Source organism: Mustela nigripes, chromosome 10, assembly GCF_022355385.1.
Source record: "Mustela nigripes isolate SB6536 chromosome 10, MUSNIG.SB6536, whole genome shotgun sequence".
Lineage (NCBI taxonomy): Eukaryota > Metazoa > Chordata > Mammalia > Carnivora > Mustelidae > Mustela > Mustela nigripes.
The window spans coordinates 39,428,600-39,446,759 of NC_081566.1; the positions used below are offsets into that span (position 1 = coordinate 39,428,600).

General features: G+C 52.8%; 1 protein-coding gene across 4 annotated transcripts in view; it reads left to right on the top strand.

Annotated features, from left to right (window-relative positions):
• Nucleotides 1-18,160, top strand: part of NAV1 (neuron navigator 1) — a 255,219-nt gene that overhangs the window by 73,155 nt on the left and 163,904 nt on the right. For all 4 annotated transcript variants that reach the window (XM_059413084.1, XM_059413085.1, XM_059413086.1 and 1 more), the window contains exons 2-3: nt 1,004-1,755; nt 6,259-6,359. In XM_059413084.1, the coding sequence (XP_059269067.1) occupies nt 1,034-1,755; nt 6,259-6,359 (823 nt within the window). In that variant the 5' untranslated portion in view covers nt 1,004-1,033. The remainder of the gene's footprint in view (nt 1-1,003; nt 1,756-6,258; nt 6,360-18,160) is intronic.

Genomic DNA, 18,160 nt, shown 5'->3' on the forward strand with positions numbered 1-18,160 from the left:
TCCCACAAGAAAATTATGGAAACATTTATGCATATGTTCTGCAGATTCTTTTATGGTTTCATTTTCTGCATTTCCTACATTTAACTCTTTCATCTATCTGGAATTGATGGATTGTGTCTTTGTAAATGGCTTCAAATTCCCTTGGAAGTGGAAGTGATTAATAGAGCAATTAATTCATTAATTAACATGGTGGGGAAGAGAAGCTGTAGAGGGGGAGAGGTTGAGGATACCGGAGAGGGATGGAATAATTAATGGACCAAGGTCTGGGAGAGAAGGAATTGACTTCTGGGTCAGAGGGTGCATAGGGAATGACTGTGAGGAAGACTGTGAGCCCAGTGCCCAAATCTCCAGTGACTGAGGGGGTGGGGACATGGGGAGGAACAGGGGAGATGGTGTCAGTGAGGACCAGTGAATGGTATGAGCCGGATGGCAGGAGCCTAGGGTCGGGGGAGGTTCACAAGTTTATGATTTGTGAGGATTAAGATTATCTACCTCACCTTGAGCCCAGTGGAATCTGGAAGATGACATCCCACTGGACAGGTGTCCTGGGCATTTTCATCAGATAAAGTGGCAGGTGGAAGGAACATGCAGAGAAGAGGCTGAGGGTCCAAGGGAGTTGGTTTACTGTGGGTGGGGGGTTCTAGACTCAGGCTACAAGGAAGGGTTTGAGAGGGAGGGATTGTGGGAAGGAGAGCCTGTCCCTGATCAGTGGAGGGGAGTAGAAGCAAGGAAAGTTAAATTAACTTCCTTGGTACAGAGGATCATAGTTCACAAAGCACTTCACATAGGGTTTGCACTTGAACTTCAGAGCAGAGGGGTAATGGGGATTTGCCCAGAGTCAGGTAGGCAGGCACTGGCTGAGTCAGGATGTGAAGCCAAGAGCCCCGACGCCTGGCCCGGATCCTGGTGCCTCCTCCCCTGACCTCAGCATCATCTTTACACACTCAGGGACAGAAGCTTGGGATGGTGCCTAACCATCTTCTTTTCTCTCCTCTCTCTGCAGGACACTAGTCCTCAGCGCTGCTTGCTAACCATGAATGGGATGGCCAACGTGAACTCTGCCAGCCGCCCCCACTATACCTCCTCCATCCCTGTGCCTCGAGCTGCTTCCCAGACCAGGATTCATACCCCGGGCGCCTCTCCCCAGCTGCGGCCACGCCAGGCCGGCCTGGCCCTGAGCCCCCAGCGTGCAGCCTCGCCGAGACTGGGCAGGGCAGGAGGCCCTTCCAGAAACTCCTCTCCTAAGGCCTCCCGGGGGAGAGGCTCCCCGAAGTCTTCTGGGACGGTGAGAGAGTCAGCTGAGGGTGGCGAAGGCCTTTCCAGCTCCCCATGGAGCAGTCCCAGGGCAACCCCCAAAGCCTCCCTCTCCAGCTGTGCTGGGTCCAGAAGAGTTGGGGAGACACAAGGCATCCAGGGAAAGAAGAAGGTGGCTCAAGAAGGGATTCCAGTCCTCCAAAGTCGGGGCAGGAGCCCATCCCGACCAAGCTCTCGCGGAGAAACTCAAATACCAGGGGCTCCTGAAGGTCGAAGACCTCCTGACTACCCAAGAAAGGATCAAAGAGATACAAGCTACAGAAGTTCAGGGGTCCCCAGGTCTTTGGAGCCCGATGCTGGGGCAGTGTCCGGGGCTTCCTCCCCAGGGTGCAGCCCTGTGCAGAGCAAACGCCCCTCCCCCACCCCGGGGGTTATCAGCTTCGCCTCAGCCCACCAACAGAGTCAGCCAGTCACGGCCACAGTGGCCCCCTTCCAGTACAGGTGAGCTGGGGGAACAGGGGGGCAGGGAAGCAGGGAGGCGTGGAGCCGGGACCCAGCAGCCAGCCTGAAGAGGAGGGGGACCTCAGTCCATCGAGTATATATATCTTTTTTTAAATAAAAGTGTGACTTTACTCAAATGGCCACATTAAATGAACCAAATTCTAATTACTAAGTGTCACACCGTTTAGAAATGCTCAAATGCAAATTAAATACCTCCCAGGCTAGCCTGACTTCCTGGGTTTTTTCTCTGCATTGGTGTGAGGAGAAACCCACTTACATCTGGGATTTAGAGAAGCTTGTACACCATTCCCAGGACGTGGCCGGTGGCGGGGCGGGGAACACGCGGGGGGAGCGCACGCGTGGTCTTGGGAGGGGGGTTGTTCCTCTGGGGCTGCAGAGCATCTGGGGGGTGGGGGGGGCACTACTAGGAGCTTTCACTTCTAGAAGCAAGAGCGTGACTCGGTCTCTGAAAAGTTCTAGGCACTCTTACACCACAGACATCCAGGGCCCAGGCCCAGGAAGCCAAGAGTCCTACTCTATTCGCCGTGTGGTCAGGCCTCTTACAGAGTATCGCAGTGAGGAACACCACATTTTAAAAGGGCATTGGTGCCCAAAAACACATTTCAAGAAAGACAAACAGGTTGATGAGGGATCCAAAAAAGGCATTGGATTAATGATTAAAGGAGCTGAAGCAGTTTACTTTGGAAAAGGGAGGCTTAGAGAGGGTCTGAGGGCTGTTCTCAAATATTTGAAGAGCTGTCATGTCGTAAGATGAATTAGATTTACTTGGTACGGCTCCAGAACCCTGAGTCGGCATCATCGTGGTTAGAAGTCCACCCGAGATAGATTGGAAGTTCAGGAGGAGGGACTTTCCAGCAACCCGAGAGGTTTACAAATGACTGATGCGGCAGTGAGCTTCCCATCACGGCAGGAATTCAAGCGGTCGCCTGATCAAAGCAAGTTCTCACTTGGGTGATCCCTGCTCTGGGAGTGTCTCTTCTGCCTGACAGACCGCCCACACAGCCGCCCTTGTTCCTTTTCCTAAGGAGCCCCTCCCATTTGTCTGTCTGTCCCTTGTGACCTCTGCCGAGGTTCTCCAGCTGATGAGAGGACTCATGCAGGGCTGACCTTCCTTTGAATGGCCTTTTCCCCATCAGCACAGTGTTTCCCTGGTGATTTTTTGGCTTTCTTCTCCTACCTGATTTCCTTCTACCTAATGTCCTTCATTTTGAATTCAATCTTCAGGAAAAATGTCTAGGCATCAAATTGTTTAAGATTTTACATTATCTACCCTACACGTCCCCTGGCAGATTTAGACTAACTCTGGCATTTTCCAAAGAGGTCAGAACTTCTTCCTTTGAACATTTCAATGCAGCCTAAATAGAACCACATTTCCTTTACTCCGCAAACATTTATTGCATGTTTTCATTTTAAACAGAAATGGAAATGTGTTGTACCAACCTCAAGGGGCGGTTTTCTTCTCCATCCACCTCCTAGACTTTGCCTGTTTCAGGCCCTGGGTTGGGTTGCAGGGAGGATCGTGGTTTGGGCAAGGGCGGGTTGGAGAGAGGACGGCCCTGGATGCTGCCGGCTGGTGGGTGGGAGCCCAGTACACCTTGCGGGGCCTGGAGCTGCTGCCAAGGGTCCCACTGCCAAGGGCCAGGCTGGGCTACCCTTGCAAGGTGCATAGCCAAGGAGGTGCCATCTGCTCCCTAGAGGGCACAGACATCCTGTTTTCATGGAGATCTCCTGCACCCCTGTCCCTCCCACTGCCCAGACCTTGGCCTTCTGCAAAGTTCCAGCTGCTCACAGAAGCAGAGGTTATCCTCCTCCCCTCCCTCCTGTCTCCAGCCTGGTCTGGCCCCCTTGCTTCTCCAGGGACCAGATCTGTCAGCCGTCTCTTTCCCTGGCCTACCCTCCTTAGCCATATTTGTCCACAGGCTCCGGGTGCCGACCTTCCCAAGGAAGCCTATCTCCTGCCTCGTCTCTGACCTGCCACTGCCTCTCTCTGGTCACCCCTGCTCTCTGGACCCCAGAGAAGGCATAGATGCCTCTCAGTCCGCAGTCTAGGTTGTCTGCTCTCATACATCTGGTTCCCTCCAATCTTCAACCTCATTCTCCTCTGCTCTTCTGGAAAAGAGCCCCCTACAGCTTCACTGCTCTGGGGCTGCATTCTCCCACTTCCTAGGTGTTCTCTTTTTCCAGTAGTTTTCACCTTCCCGCCTCAGGCTGGCCGTCGGTCAGACTTCAGTGAGGAGGGTACAGCCCGTGGTGTCAGGAGGGTAGGCTTACGGTTTTCTTCTTCCTGGTTCAACCTCTAACCAACTTCCGGCATGGATGAAACTGTCCATTCGGGCTGGAGAGGGAGGGGAGGCCTGGGGGCTCTGGCCTAGTTTGGAGAGGTGGAGGCAGACAGAGATGAGAGTGTAGAAACGACGAAGGTTAGAGACGTGGAGGCTGCCTTCCTCGGCGCCCCTGGGCCAGTGCACACCCACTCACCCTGACAGCATAATTATGGCACCAACAAGCATGAAAGCAAGCTCTTTGTATTTCTTTTTTTTTTTTTTAATAATATCAAGTAAGGCAGCCATTTTTGTGCCTGTGTGGATGGTTGATTCGTATATATAGTTCTATAAGGAAGCAGAGCTTCTAACTTTTTTTTAAAATTTATTTTTATTTTTTAAATTTTTTATAAACATATAATATATTTTTATCCCCAGGGGTACAGGTCTGTGATTTGCCAAGTTTAGACACTTCACAGCACTCACCGTAGTTTAATTTCTTTTTTAAGATTTTATTTATTTATTTGGCACTCAGAGATCACAAGTAGGCAGACAGGCAGGCAGAGAGAGTGGGGGAAACAGGCTCCCTGCTAAGCAGAAAGCCCAATGTGGGGCTCGATCCCAGGACCCTGAGATCATGACCCGAGCCGAAGGCAGAGGCTTTAACCCACTGAGCCACCCAGGTGCCCCAAGCTCTTTGTATCTCTAATGCTACTTCTTGCTGTCTGTGCTGGGTCAGGCGGTGCTTAGCTCTACGTATATGATGCTAGTGAGTGAAACGTGTACGTTACCTAGAATTTCCTCTCCCCAGTAGAATGTTCCATTGCTTTCTCACTAGGATGTTGCATCTCTTCACACGGCCCAGGTCTATATTCATTTGTTCCAAGAAACCAACCAACGCCAGTTTTTCTTTGCCCCCCGAGACTCGAACATCAGGCTGGTATCGAATTGGCAGTAGTGGTGAGCGACCCCATCAGACTGACCAGGGCAAGATGAGGTCTCCTGCTTTGTCTAAGTACCCCCTACCCTGCTCTAGCGCAAGCCCCCAGCTCAGGGGCCTACAGACACACAGGAGCTCAACACTGCTCGGGTGGCTTAGGGAGAGCCCTGCAGGGGCAGCAAACACTTCACGCGCCCCTGGACTACCAGACTGATCTGGGCCTTGGAGGTCACCTCTTCTACCCATGATGGACCATGATGTAGGGACCCAGAGGAGAAGAGATTTGCTCTGCATTACACAGCGAGTTAACAGCAGAGCTGAGCCCAGAGTCCCAGCCATCTGGGTTGAAAAAAAGGAAAAACTGGGGAGAGGAAGAGAATCTCAGTAGCACTGGAGACTCACAGGGTCCCCTGGCCCAGCCCCCCGGCCCCAGGACCAGACGTCAACTTTCCCTCCTGCCTGCACAGCTCTCCCCTCCCCCTCCTGCCAAGCTGCCAAAGGGTCCATTTAGCTGGAGACAGCGGGCGGACAGGTGGGCGGGCCAGCTCTGAGAGCCCAGGGTAATTGCCTATAATAAAAGCTCCCACAGCCTTTGTTCCTGGGAGCGATTGTACGGTTGGGGTTGTGCTCAGAAGTCTGCGTGCATTTGGGAGCTGGTGGCCGGAGACCTCACCCTTCCTTCCTGCTGCCACACTGGCCCAGCACGGACTTAGCCTCCCAGGAGTCGCTGCTGCCTCTCCCACCACTCCCAGCTGAGCCTGCCCCTCCTTCTTCCCTGACCCCTCCCTGCCTGGACTGTGAGCAAGCCCAAGGAGGCCTGCGTGCCCCCTAAGCTCTCATAAGGAGTCAGTGAACTCCGCTTCAGAGGGAGCTCTTCCCTCTCTGTATGAACTTGGCTATATTCTGGGCACAGCCTGGGGGCAGGGACCATGGCAGGGTACAGGACCCAAGGCCTAGAGTTACTGTGGGTTCCCTTTGTCTTGTGGGCAATTTGTGTTCCTGGGAATGGGTGGAACAGCAAAGGGTGACTGGCATCAGCCACCCTAGTGCCCTCACGAGTTCCCCCGTTGCCCCTACCCCTGTCCTGACTTTGCACAAGTCCTGCTTCCTGCTGAGTGTGCAATGTATGTATGCTCACTGGAGAAGGCCCAGTCCAGAGGCAGGTGGAGCCCCAGCAGGGGAGAAGAACCGAGCTCCAAGGGGGTTCCCTTAGTCCCTTGGAGAAGCTTTGAGGCCAGGACAGCCTCTGCGATGAGTGACCACCCGTTCTCTGTCCCACAGGCTTCAGACAGACCAGGAGCCCGGCCCCCTCCCTCAGGCTGGCTGGGTCCTTGATGGCTACTCCAGCTGCCCCGGTGGGACTGAGGAGTGCTTCTGCGCAGGTGAGTGTTCTGTGAGGAAAGACTTCCCTCCCGGGGTGGGGAGGCCACCAGACTAGAAGTCTCCTCACCACCCCTGTGAAAGAAGTGACCTGACTAAGCAGTTCCTTCCCTTCGCAACGAGACATCATCCTGCGGATTGTATCTGGAATTTTCGCCACGCTTGCCTCAACCCAGGGTTGGTCCATCAAATCCAGGGGCATGTCAGAGTCAGGAGAGGAAAGTGGCCAGTGAGTGCCCTGTTTATCCAGGGCTCAGGTCCGGGGGTCACCAAAGCCATGACAAAAAAAGTAATGAGCTGGGAACCAAGCTCCAAGAACTAAGAGCCAGGTTCCAAGCAAAGCCCAGATGAACAGCGGAGGCCCCGGGAGCCACCGAGGCAGCTCAGAGCCCTTTGGCTACCTGCCTGACAGCTGCTGCCTCTCCCACCACTCCCACACCTATCCCCTCCCCTGCGGCACCCTGTAGTCACAGCATGTCACCTGCTGACTGAGCCTCAGGAGCCAGAAAGTGAGAGCTTAGCAAGAAGAGCTCCAAAACTGGAGCTCAGTGATGGTCTGTAGGGGGCAGAGATGCTTCGTGTCCCCAGGCGCATCCTCAGGCCAGTATCTGGCCCATGGCCAGGGCTCAGCAGGTGTCTCTGAGAGAATGACAGGTGAGCGGATGGGTGAATGCTCGTGTGCCATAGGTCAGGTCCTAGACTGGATTCTTTTTTTTTTTTTTTAAAGATTTTTATTTATTTATTTGACAGATAGAGATCACAAGTAGGCAGAGAGGCAGGCAGAGAGAGAGGAAAAAGCAGACTCCCTACGGAGCAGAGAGCCTGATGCGGGGCTCGATCCCAGGACCCTGGGATCATGACCTGAGCTGAAGGCAGAGGCTTTAACCCACTGAGCCACTCATGCACCCCTACTGGTCAGATTCTAAACTCTTAGTGGGGTTTAGGTGTGTGTGTGTTGATTTTCTTGCAACATTAAAAAATACGTAGGGGTGGGACACCTGGGTGGCTCAGTTGGTTGGGCATCTGCCTTCAGCTCGGGTCATGATCCCGGGGTCCTGGCAAAGCGGGCTCTCCGCTCAGCGACAGGTCTGCTTCTCCCTCTGCTTCTGCGATCCCTCTGCCTCTGTGATCACTTTTGCTCTCTCTCAAACAAATAAACAAAATCTTAAAAAATATATACCTTGAGGATGCGTGTGATACACAGGAGAAGCACTCAGGATTCCACAGCAGGGCACCGGCTCTGTCCATCCTTTAGTTTCCAAGGGGGACTTGTCCCAGGAAAAGAATGAGCTTGCTTTGGGCAAATCTGAGATGGTCCAGAGGTTTTGTCTTAGCTTCATGTTCATGCTTGGCTCTGGTGGGCAAAGCTGCGGTGCACAGCACAGCCTGACGCTGATGTCATTGGACCCCAGGAGGATGCCATTCCTACCTTCTTCGTCCCCTCTGTGCAGGTGGTTGGGTGTTCCTCTAGGCTGGGGGCCGGGCTCTTTTGAGCCTTCGGCCAGTTTGGGCCCCAGCAGTGGTCTTGGGTCCATTGTGACTCTGAAGACAGAGTAGCAGCACTCCCTCCATGGCAAGCCTTGTAGAGGAGGTTTATAGGGGTAGAGACTAGGCATCTAGAAAGGAGACCATTGCCTCCCACCATAAGTACACCCGCAGAGGAACCAGGGCATGGTGGGGGACAAAGGAAACCAAATGTCACTGGCACTGAAAAACCATCAGAATTAGAATGTGGTAACCAGGAAACTATGCAGAGCTCTATTTTTACATTTGCAGTTTTGTTAGTGTAATGGCTTCCTTATGTGTATGCCACATTGTTGGAGTCTAGTGCTTTCCACCTAACCAGGCACTCGTTCATAATCATTATCCGATGAGTTGGAGAGAGATGCTTTCAGCATCTGCACAGCCTGGCTTTAGGAATCCCCCAGGCTCGACAGCTGGAGGACCATCCTTACCAGCCAGCTCTGAGCATGTCCGAGAGATCCCAGCTTGGGTTCCTCTGTGAGGCAGAGTGCCGGTGGACCTTTGGAGGTGGTGAGGAAAGGGAGAAGCCCTTGCTTCTTCCAAGGCTCCTGGGGAAGAGGAACAAGGTTCTCAGCGCTGCCCCTGGTGGCCACTCCCTTGTTATCACAGCGATCCACGTTCATTAAGGCGATCCGTGTTCATCAAGGATACACCAAGAATTTTGGTGGGTTGGATGGCTGGAGAGATTTGGGGTCTGCTTGTGCTTTGTAGGGGAGCCTGCACTCTAAGCCTGAAGAAAACAGAGATGAGAAGAGAGATGATGGCAGGCTTCCGTTTTACACCCTGCTCCCCTACCTCTGAACTCCACTCAGACCACGACACCATCCATTCATTCATTCATTTCTTCTTTCATTCAGTCAACAAACCATCCATGAATGTTTGTCTTGTGCCAAACACTGTGCTCAACATTAAGGGAAAAGGTGAATGAGGGGCACCTGGCTGGCTCAGTTGGGGGAGCGTGCTACTCTTGGTCTTGGGGTCATGAGTTCAAGCCCCACGTGGAACATGGAGCCCACTTTAAAAAAATAAAAGTAAAAATTTTAGAATGGCATTTATGTTTAAAAAAACCAGAGACGAATAAGACTCTGACCTGTTTTCAAGGAGTTCATAGTCCGGAGAATTCACTTCAGTGAGCCTGACCCGGGGGCAGGTGAGAATTCTACCAGTGGACCACCCATGCAAGCCCAACCCAGGAGATCGGTTGGCAGGGACCTGCCCTTGTCGGAGCTGATCCAGCAGCCCAGTCAGTCCCACCCCTCATGAGGCCCTGCAGCATGAGGAGGACCCTGGTGTTATGCCCCCTGATTTGTAGAAGGATATTTGGGTGTCCTGGAGAACAGAATACCATGTCCTGTACTAGTGTCCTCCACAGAACCCAGCACAGTTACTGACCATGTGATTCCCATATAATTTGTAGACAACAAGGGGCGGATCTGCTTTCTTTTGTAGCTCAAACATCCTTCCTTCTTGTTTGTGAATCCGTCTTGCTCCCTGTGACCTGGCTCCGTGCCCGCTGATCAGTGTCTTGTGAAATGGTGAGCTGAGGGAGTGAATAAGACACCCAAGGTCAGGGTGCGTGGCGTCATTGATCCTCTGTGGGCCTGCTTCTTGCTGGCTGACGAGGAACAACCAGCCTTTCTTCGGATCTCTTCCCAGTATGATCCTCTCAGGCATCCGGGCAGACAGAAGGGCCTCGAGGGGAGCAGGGAAGACTAAGACCTTTCTCAGTCTTGTACTACTTTCTTACTTACTCTGCCTGGGGATGGAGTCCCCATGAGGTGGGATAAGCTTTGTAGAGCAGGAAGAGAACATCCCACGATGGCTTGCTACCACACAGTGGTGTTGGAATTTGGCCTTCCTGTGTCCCAGAGGTGTTCTGCCCCTGGCCCCTGGGTATTTGCATGTGCCACTCTTCAGCTAGCTTGGCTGTGCCGGTGAGGGCCCCGTCGGCCAACACTCCCCTTGGTTGCCACCATCAGATCTTAATTTAGAAAGCCAAAGGAAGTGCTGACATTTCTGCGTGCCCATATGTGTGAGGCTGTGTGCAGGAGGACTGGGAAAGGTCGCCCCAAGGGTGACACAGATTCCTTAATTACTTCCACTTTGTGGCATGTTTGAATGAGTGCTAAGTGGACACATAATGAAGGGATCTTCTCGCATCATAACATGTGTCGCTGGGGAACGAGCCAGAGCCGCCTCCCTGCCTTGCTTCTCATACAAGGGTTGATATATATAGAATAGGAGGGGCAAGTAGAGTTTGGCCTCATGCTGGAGTTGTTTTGTTTTTCTTCTTCTTTCTTCTCCCTTGTCGAGCCGACTCCCATCTTTAAGCCAGAATTAAGTGTTTTGTGTTTTGTGGATTTGGCAGCAGGGATAGAGTCCCCCTACTGAGAAGACTGGGCAAACCCGGTGTGCCCTCCGCTGGGGCGAAAGAGGTCTGGCCACTGCACTCTCTGGGAGAGGAATTTGTTCTGGGCTCTTAGGCAGCTCCAGCACAGTGGGGCAAGGCCCTGGTCTGGCTCTTCTGGGAGCTCCAGGCCAAATCCAAGCATCCCAGGGCTACCAATGACTTGGAACATCCATGAGCACAGGAAGTCAAAGCTCTCATGAACGTTACACATCATCCGCATATGGTCTCATTTTCCATGGGGAGAGATGCAGCTCAGAGATAAACAGACTTGTTCATGACTGCCTGGTTCGTTAGCAGGGCTGCTGAAGCCAGGATCCCTGCCTTCTGATGTCCCCAACACTAAAATGACCAAACGGACACCATGACTACTATTTATTGAACACCTACTAGGTGCAGGGCCTAGTGCTCGATGCTTCCCATGAAGTCCTTCATAAGCACCTTATGCAATCCTTCGCAGGTGGTAGTGTTATTCTGTGGGATAGATGAGGAAGCGCCAGCTCAGAGAAGTTACACGAACTAGCTTTCCGGGGACACACAGCTAGGGGGCTGTGCCAGGATTTGAATCCAGGCTTGTCCAAACATCGTGCCTTCCAGCCTTCCAGCATTACTCGCCTGCCTGCCCGTTGCTGCCAGCACTCACTGGGCCATTGGCACACTGTCTCCCTTAACCTCGGCCAAATGGTGAGGAAGGAAACAGGGTCAGTGAGCCACAGTCCTGCAGACATCTTCCTCACCGTGAGCAAGCCCCGGAGTGTCGCCGGCCTCTCTGTCATCCCAAACCTGTGTCATTTCATGCTGAGTTCACACTGCCGTGTTCCCTGCCCTCTGGGGACTTTCAAGCTGAGCTGAGCCTGATGTCCCAGCCATCCGTGGAGAGGGGACGTGCAGACAATTGACTAGAAAACACAGAGCGAGTTCAGGGGCAATGCTATTAGCTCTCCTGTCAGGGCTCAGGCTGCTCTATGCCGCTGTGGGCCAGAGGAGGCTCGGGAGTTCGGTGGTCTCCGGAGGCCCGGTTTGGATAAACAGGGTGGCCATCTGGGACCAAGTAGACTTCTAGGAGCTGAGAGGGGAGGTAATCATTATACTGCAGAGTGGTGGCTAACACTTGCTGTGGCTTCCTCTGAATCAGGCACCGCGAATAAGCACCTTCAGTCCTTGTTACAACCGTGTGAGGGTTGGAACAACTCCCCAGCTTCCTATCCTAGCTTTACCACTTGCTAGCTGGGCAGCCTTGGGTAAATATTTAACTTCTCTGTGCCTCCATGATGATGACAGTCCCTTGGTGATGAGGGCCAAATACACCAATGTATAAAGTGCTTCAGGAGCCCTGGGACAGAGTAACTGTTTAACATGTGTTATTGTTTGTTATCTAGGAGAGTGCTGTTACTAACACACCCATTTTACAGATGAGGAAACGAGGAAAGGCTATGTGACATGCCCAGGGTGGTCCAGCCAGGATTGGAAGCCAGAGAGCTGGCCTTCAGTGGTCATGCTCTTAGCCGCACATGCCAAGACCTTGCCGGAGGGGAACATGTCGCAAGTCCTGGGGTGCCCCCACCCCGGGAAGGGCAGTGAGATGAACACCAGGCCAGAGCCTAGTTCTAGGAGGAGCCTCTGCAGGACAGGCCAGAGAAGTGAGGTCATCTGAGGTACCCTGCTGGAGGAGTTTGAAACAGAAACTAGAGGGATCTGGATTCTATTTCTCTGGAGGAGGAAGGGGGAGGGAGGAGGCTGAGTGACTTCTCCCCAAGACAGCATTTGGCTGGGAATGGGATTAATCTCCAAGCAGTGCATCTGACCCAGTGGGAGCCATTTTAGTGGAATGTCAGAAATAGAGGAGTCTGGACATGTTGCGCCCCCCACCCCCACCCCACCGCTAACCACGCTGCTCCCTCCTGAGATTGCTTCTGCTCTAGAAGGTGTGCGAGTGGCTCTGCATGACCTGAATACTCAGAACAATGCAGAGGGCTAACGGGGCCTTGCTTCCCTGCTTCCTGCTCCACCCGAGAAGACCAGGGCCTTTGTACTACTCAACTGCAGAGGAAATTCATACCCATCCACGAAGTTTCTGTTAAGTACTTACGAGGTGCCGGGCGCTGCTCTAGACACACGGAGGCCACCCCTGTTGGAACAGGGGAGACCTCTGCCCTTGGGGATCCTGTGTCTGGAGTCTGGAGGAGTGCGGGGGTACAGCCTATGCAGCTAGATGGGATCCGCTTGGTAGCCTTGGAGAAGCCCCAAGTCTAGAATGTGTCTCCCATCCCCAAGAGTAGGGCAAGCTCTGGTTTCTTGACACCCCGTAAGAATATAAACAGCCACAGTCTTCAGACCACCCCCCCTTCACCCCGAGTCTTCAGTACTAAGAAAGAGTAGAAGAAGGCAATGAACTTCCCTCTGTGGTTCTCCTAGAGAATTGTCCCCTGTACCCCATACCTGTCTGACCTCGACTCGGCTTCCTCCTGGCAGGTTTCTAGAGATTCACTTCTCCGAACTGAGAGGAACTGCTTTAGTTCTTCCTGGGAAATCCTGGCCTCTTGTTTAGTTCAGTGTGTGCCTGTGAGTCACGGGAAGGTCCTGAATAAGAGGATACGTACTGGGAGGGGGTAGGCCTGGTTACTAGGAATCTCTGCAGATCCAACTACCCCGTCCAACTTCAGAGCGTTGTCCAGGGGGGATCTGGGGCTGCTAGAAATTTCAGCCATGGGAAGAGGAAGGAACCTGAACTATTTTGCTAAACTCACCACTGTCCTTCCATGACCAGTGGAAACTTCCATGACCAATCCAGAGAAACCCCACCTCAGTGGTGCCCTAAAGACTTGTCTTCACAGGTCTTTGTCCCATCCGTTGAGACAAAAGCTGGCCAGTCCTCTTCACAACTTCTGAGAAACAGGGTCTGCCTGGGAAGGCTCAGGTGGATGGAGAACCTACAGGCAGCTTCATCTCAAGGAGCACCAGCTCCAAGCAAAGCGTTATGTTAGTCCCTCCCTCTGGCACTACGGAATGGGCAGAAACTGGAACCCAGCATCCCCCCCCTTCCCTGTACTCCCCCTGTCCCCTTGATAAGAGGATTAGGGCCCCCCACTGAGAGCCCTCCCCGCCCCCAAACAATAAGGCAGCCCAGCAGGCTTACACGGAAGGAGCTCTGTGGGGAGAGGCAGTTGAAGACAGTGAGCGACATAGACACAATAAGCGGGAAGATTAAGTGCTGAGAATTACCCCCAGTCATAATATTCCTTGTCCTGAGTCCTTTAAGAGGCGGAAGGAATCAAAACCCCGCCTTCCTGTGTGTGGCTCCCGGGCTGTGGGAGCCCTGTGCTTCAGAGAGAGCTGAAGATAATGAAAGGTTCAGGGCAGAGGGAGGGTCAGCGAATGTGGGGTCATCCAAGCCCGGGGGGTGAGGGGGGGTAGGGGGATGGGGGGGGGGGGGTGGGGGGTGGAGGGGTGTAGTGGGGGACAGGGCAGGGAAGTGGTTAGTCTTAGTCATCCCTTCTCTCAAGAAAACCATTCCAGCTCCACAGAGGGCTGGAGAAGCCGACCAGTGTGTTCTGTGGGGAGAATGATCACGGTCCCATAGGTAAGAGAACTTGCCAGCAGGAGGAGAGCTCAGCCCCATCACAAGAGGAGGGAGAGCAGCCTTCAGGTTCACACAAAGTCTGGCGGGGGGGGTGGGGGGGGTAGGGGCTTGACCCAGTAAGCTCCCAGCATCCTTCCTGCCTGAGAATCTGGGTTTCCATGGAAGCAGGAAGACACGCAGAGGTGGTTAGCTCCTTGGGATGAAACCAGGCCAGGTGAAAGGCAGAGTTCTCCTCAGGCTTTGAAACTCCCACCCATCACACCCATGACTATTCTTAACATCTGCGGAGCAATTTTTATACACTAAGTAATTGCCAGTGATTATTCTATTAAAATTCAGTGAACTATGAATCCATGGCATTCCTGTGTTAGGTTTAAGGTCTCTTTAAAAACCTAACAGAGGGCGCCTGGGTGGCTCAGTGGGTTAAGCCGCTGCCTTCGGCTCAGGTCATGATCTCAGGGTCCTGGGATCGAGTCCCGCATCAGGCTCTCTGCTCAGCGGGGAGCCTGCTTCCCCCTCTCTCTCTCTGCCTGCCTCTCTGTCTACTGTGATCTCTCTCTGTCAAATAAATAAATAAAATCTTAAAAAAAATCCATAATATTAAAAAAATATATAAAACAGTGAGCATTTAAAAAAAAATAATAAATAAATAAATAAATAAATAAAAACCTAACAGAAATTCTCACAAAGTTCAGAGCTGCGCACTGAGAGGATGGGCATAGCCGTGGTACGGGAGGGTCTTTGTCTCCAGGGCAGTGGAGGGTCCCCAGCAGGTCCTGGGTCAGCGGGGTGAAGGTTTCTCCCTGCTCTTGGAGTCGTTTTTTAACTTTCTAGCATCAGGAACCTCTTTCGGAATCTGGTCAGGGTTACGATGTGTCTCCCAGACAGACTCTTCTTCACCACACAAAACTTGGTTTCCTGGACCTTCTTACACCCATTTGTGAAACCAGACTGGAAAGTTCTCATCTTCTGTAATAATATCACAGGGTTGGCCTGACAACATCAGGTTGGGACCTTCTGGTTTTTTTTTCTCATCAGGTTTTTGGGTTTCCTTGGCCCACAGTGAGATAATGGGATTTATTGCAAATGGGTCAGTTCTGCTCTAAAGCAGAACGCTGAGTATTATCTTGGAGGTTCCACTTAGTGCTGTGATTCAGTGACCTTAAAACTCATCAGCTCTGCATGGACAGGTCGGATTTGATTCTGGGTCTGCCCGCATCACAGGGTACATGCACCCAGGCCGTTTGCCTGTCTCCAGCCAGCACACGGGCACAGCTGCACGCACACGGACCACCCTCCTGTTCGTCCCTGCCTCACAGGCCTTTGGTTGCCATGACAACGGATCTGGGCTGGTCCTAGTCTAAGGCCAATGGACCTGGGTGTTGCAGAGCTCATCTGGAGCCCAGTGTGTGGTGAACACCCTGACGGATATGTATGGGACAGTTGCCATGGCAACATACAAGCCAAACACATGTGGGAAACATCTCAGACTTCTTATCCTGGTCTCTTTATTAGTCCAAGGAGCACAGGGATCTGATTTTAAATGAGTGCAATTTCAGAGTCGTCTAGATTAGGTGTTTTCCTTTAGCCTTTCCCTGCTGTAAGAACATGAGCTGTGAGAGTCGGGGCTCTCCACCCCGTACTTCCGCCTAATTTCTTACGTGACCAAAGAAAACACATTTCGTTACAGGAGAAGGGAAGCATTCTCTTAAGGCCACATAGCAAGTCAAGAAGAGAACCGGGACCTCCAAGACTTGAGAAGAGGGAAGTCCTGAAGGGGTCCTGTACTTGGTACTGCCAAGTCCACTGGACATGATCGGGACCCCAGGACAAAGGGCATGAGGCTGAGCGATCAAGGGACTGGTGGTGCTTCTTGTCCCCACTCACTCCAGGGCCCTGTGGGCCAGTTTGAACGTGACTGCACTCCTAGACGCCCATGCAGACCTCAGGTGCAGTGGGCATCCAGGTTATAGGGAGCAGGGCTGGGATTAGGCCTGGACCAGAGGATAGGCAGGAAGCATTGGAGGGTAAGGTGGAGCCAGAGCGTGAAGGCCTGGAGTGCTGTGCGGGGTCAGCACTGGCCCCTGTCCCAGCAGGTATCAGACTTGGAGAGCCCTGTCCTGCACCCTGTCCACCTGCGCCCAGCTGGACGTGCTGGGCTTCAGGCTCGGGTCCTGTGTCCTTGTATGACAAGAGGTGACTTCTTGCCTTCCCAGGGTCTACTCTCTGCCCTTCCCATTTCACCGCTGGTAGGCTCATCCTGCTTCTTTCCTGTCCTGTTGGCCTAGAGGCTCAGAGGACCTGCATCCAGGCTGCTGTGAGCTCTGAGGAATGTGGGTTGTAGTTTAGAATGTCTCAGCATTTCTACCCTCCTAGAAGCTCTCCCTGAGACAGTTAGGCCAGAGGGTAGACTAAGGCCTATGATCCCTGGCTCCGCTCCCAGCCTTTGGTTTGCTGAGCCTGATTTCCCCGCAACAGGCAGGCAAATAGCAAATCTCTTCTGAGCCTACCCTGCTGACCTTGTGGCCCAGAAGGAAAATTCCCAACCCCTGGGCTTGGGAGCCTCCTGGGACCAGAGAGGCTGAGCCAGGGCCTTGCAGAATCCATATTTCTACCAATGCCCTGGCAAAGCAAAGTAGTCAGTGGATTGGGAGGAAGCAAGTGGATCAATCTGGGAAGACTTCCTGGATGAGGCCCTTGGAGGTATGAGGAAGCTGGTGTGTCCATGTTGGACCACTATGTCTATTGGCCCCTTTTCTTCTGCAGATGGCATCAAAGGGGGGGGCTCAGATTCCACATTGCCAGGGAGCCCAGGCTTTGAGGACACCTTGCCCACTCTTGCCTCTGTCTCCCAGAGGTGGAGCAAAACTCTCCACACCTCCAAGTAGAGCAGACATAGAGATGTTAGAGGGGTTCAGTTGTGATATGTCCCTGGGTCATTGCCCTGAAAAACTGGAGCTTCCCTTAAAGGGGCAAAGAGAGGGTCTGCTGGCCTCCCTGTGGCCCAGGGCTGCAGAGAAGGAAGCAAAGACCGTTGCTGGGCCCTCGTCCCAGAACCTGGTTCCCGTTCCAGCACACCAGCTGCAGCATCTCTCACCATGGGGTACTGAGAGGTCACTGCTGTTTACAATCCCCACACATCTGTTCTCAGTCACGCATTCATTCATTTACTTGGTCGTCATTCACCAACTATTTCTGAGAGCCCACTATGTGCAAAGAGCCGTGATGGGTTTTGAGAAAAAACTCATAATCAGTAGACCAACCAAAGATGGATCCTTGGGAAACACAAATGAGTGAATGAAAAGTGTTGGCTCTGGATGTTCAGAGGTTATTGAAGTGGTGACAGTGAACCGTGTAGAGAGAGTCAGGGAAGGCGTCCTAGGGGAGGGCCATTTAGCCTTAGGAAGGGCCCGGAAGAACAGAAAATTCCAGTCCTTTCCCTAAAGCCAACTTCTCCTCAAGTCTTCCTATCTTGACTGATGGCCGGTCCAGTCTGAGAGTTGTCTAGGCCCAAATCCTTGGGGTATGCCCCGTTCTGTCAATCCCGCACACCCACACCTGGTCCATCAGCAAATTCTAACAGCTTCAAAATATAACTAGAGTCTGACCACCTTGCACCACTACCAAAGTCACTACCCACTTCCAAGCCACCATCCTCTCTCACTTCGGTTGTTAGAACTCTTCTGCCCATAAGCCTAGCACGGCAGCCAGAGTGATCCTTTCCAGGGGGAGGCTGGGTCCTGTCCCAACTACCAGTGATTCCCATCCTACTCAGAGTAAAAGGCCAAGTCCTTGTCATGACCTGGAAGGCCTTCCATGGGGACCTCATCGCCCGCCACTGTCCCCTCCTTCGTGGGCCTGGCGTACTCTCCCACAGGGCGTTTGCTTGGGCTGTTCCCTTGCCTAGAAATCTTCCCCCAGATACTCATATAAATTGCTCCTTCTCTTCCTTCAGATTTTTACTCAGATGTCACCTTCTTATTAAAGCTTCCTTTGGCCACCATATTGAAAATTCACCCCCTACCCCTGGATATTGCATATTCCCTTTCCTGCTCTGTTTACTCCTGAGAACTTTGTAGTGGCTAACATTTCTTTCTCATTTGTTGTCGGTGTCTCCCTTAGACTGGGAGTCCCACAAGAGCAGGGATTTGTGTCTGTCCTCAAGCACTCCTCATAGCTGGCACCTAGCAGGCACTGATGAGCAGTGGGGAACTGGTCATCTGGGTGGCGGCGGACGGTGCCGAGCACCGGCCATTTCAGCAGCCTCCGGCCTGGCCTTGCGCACATTTTCT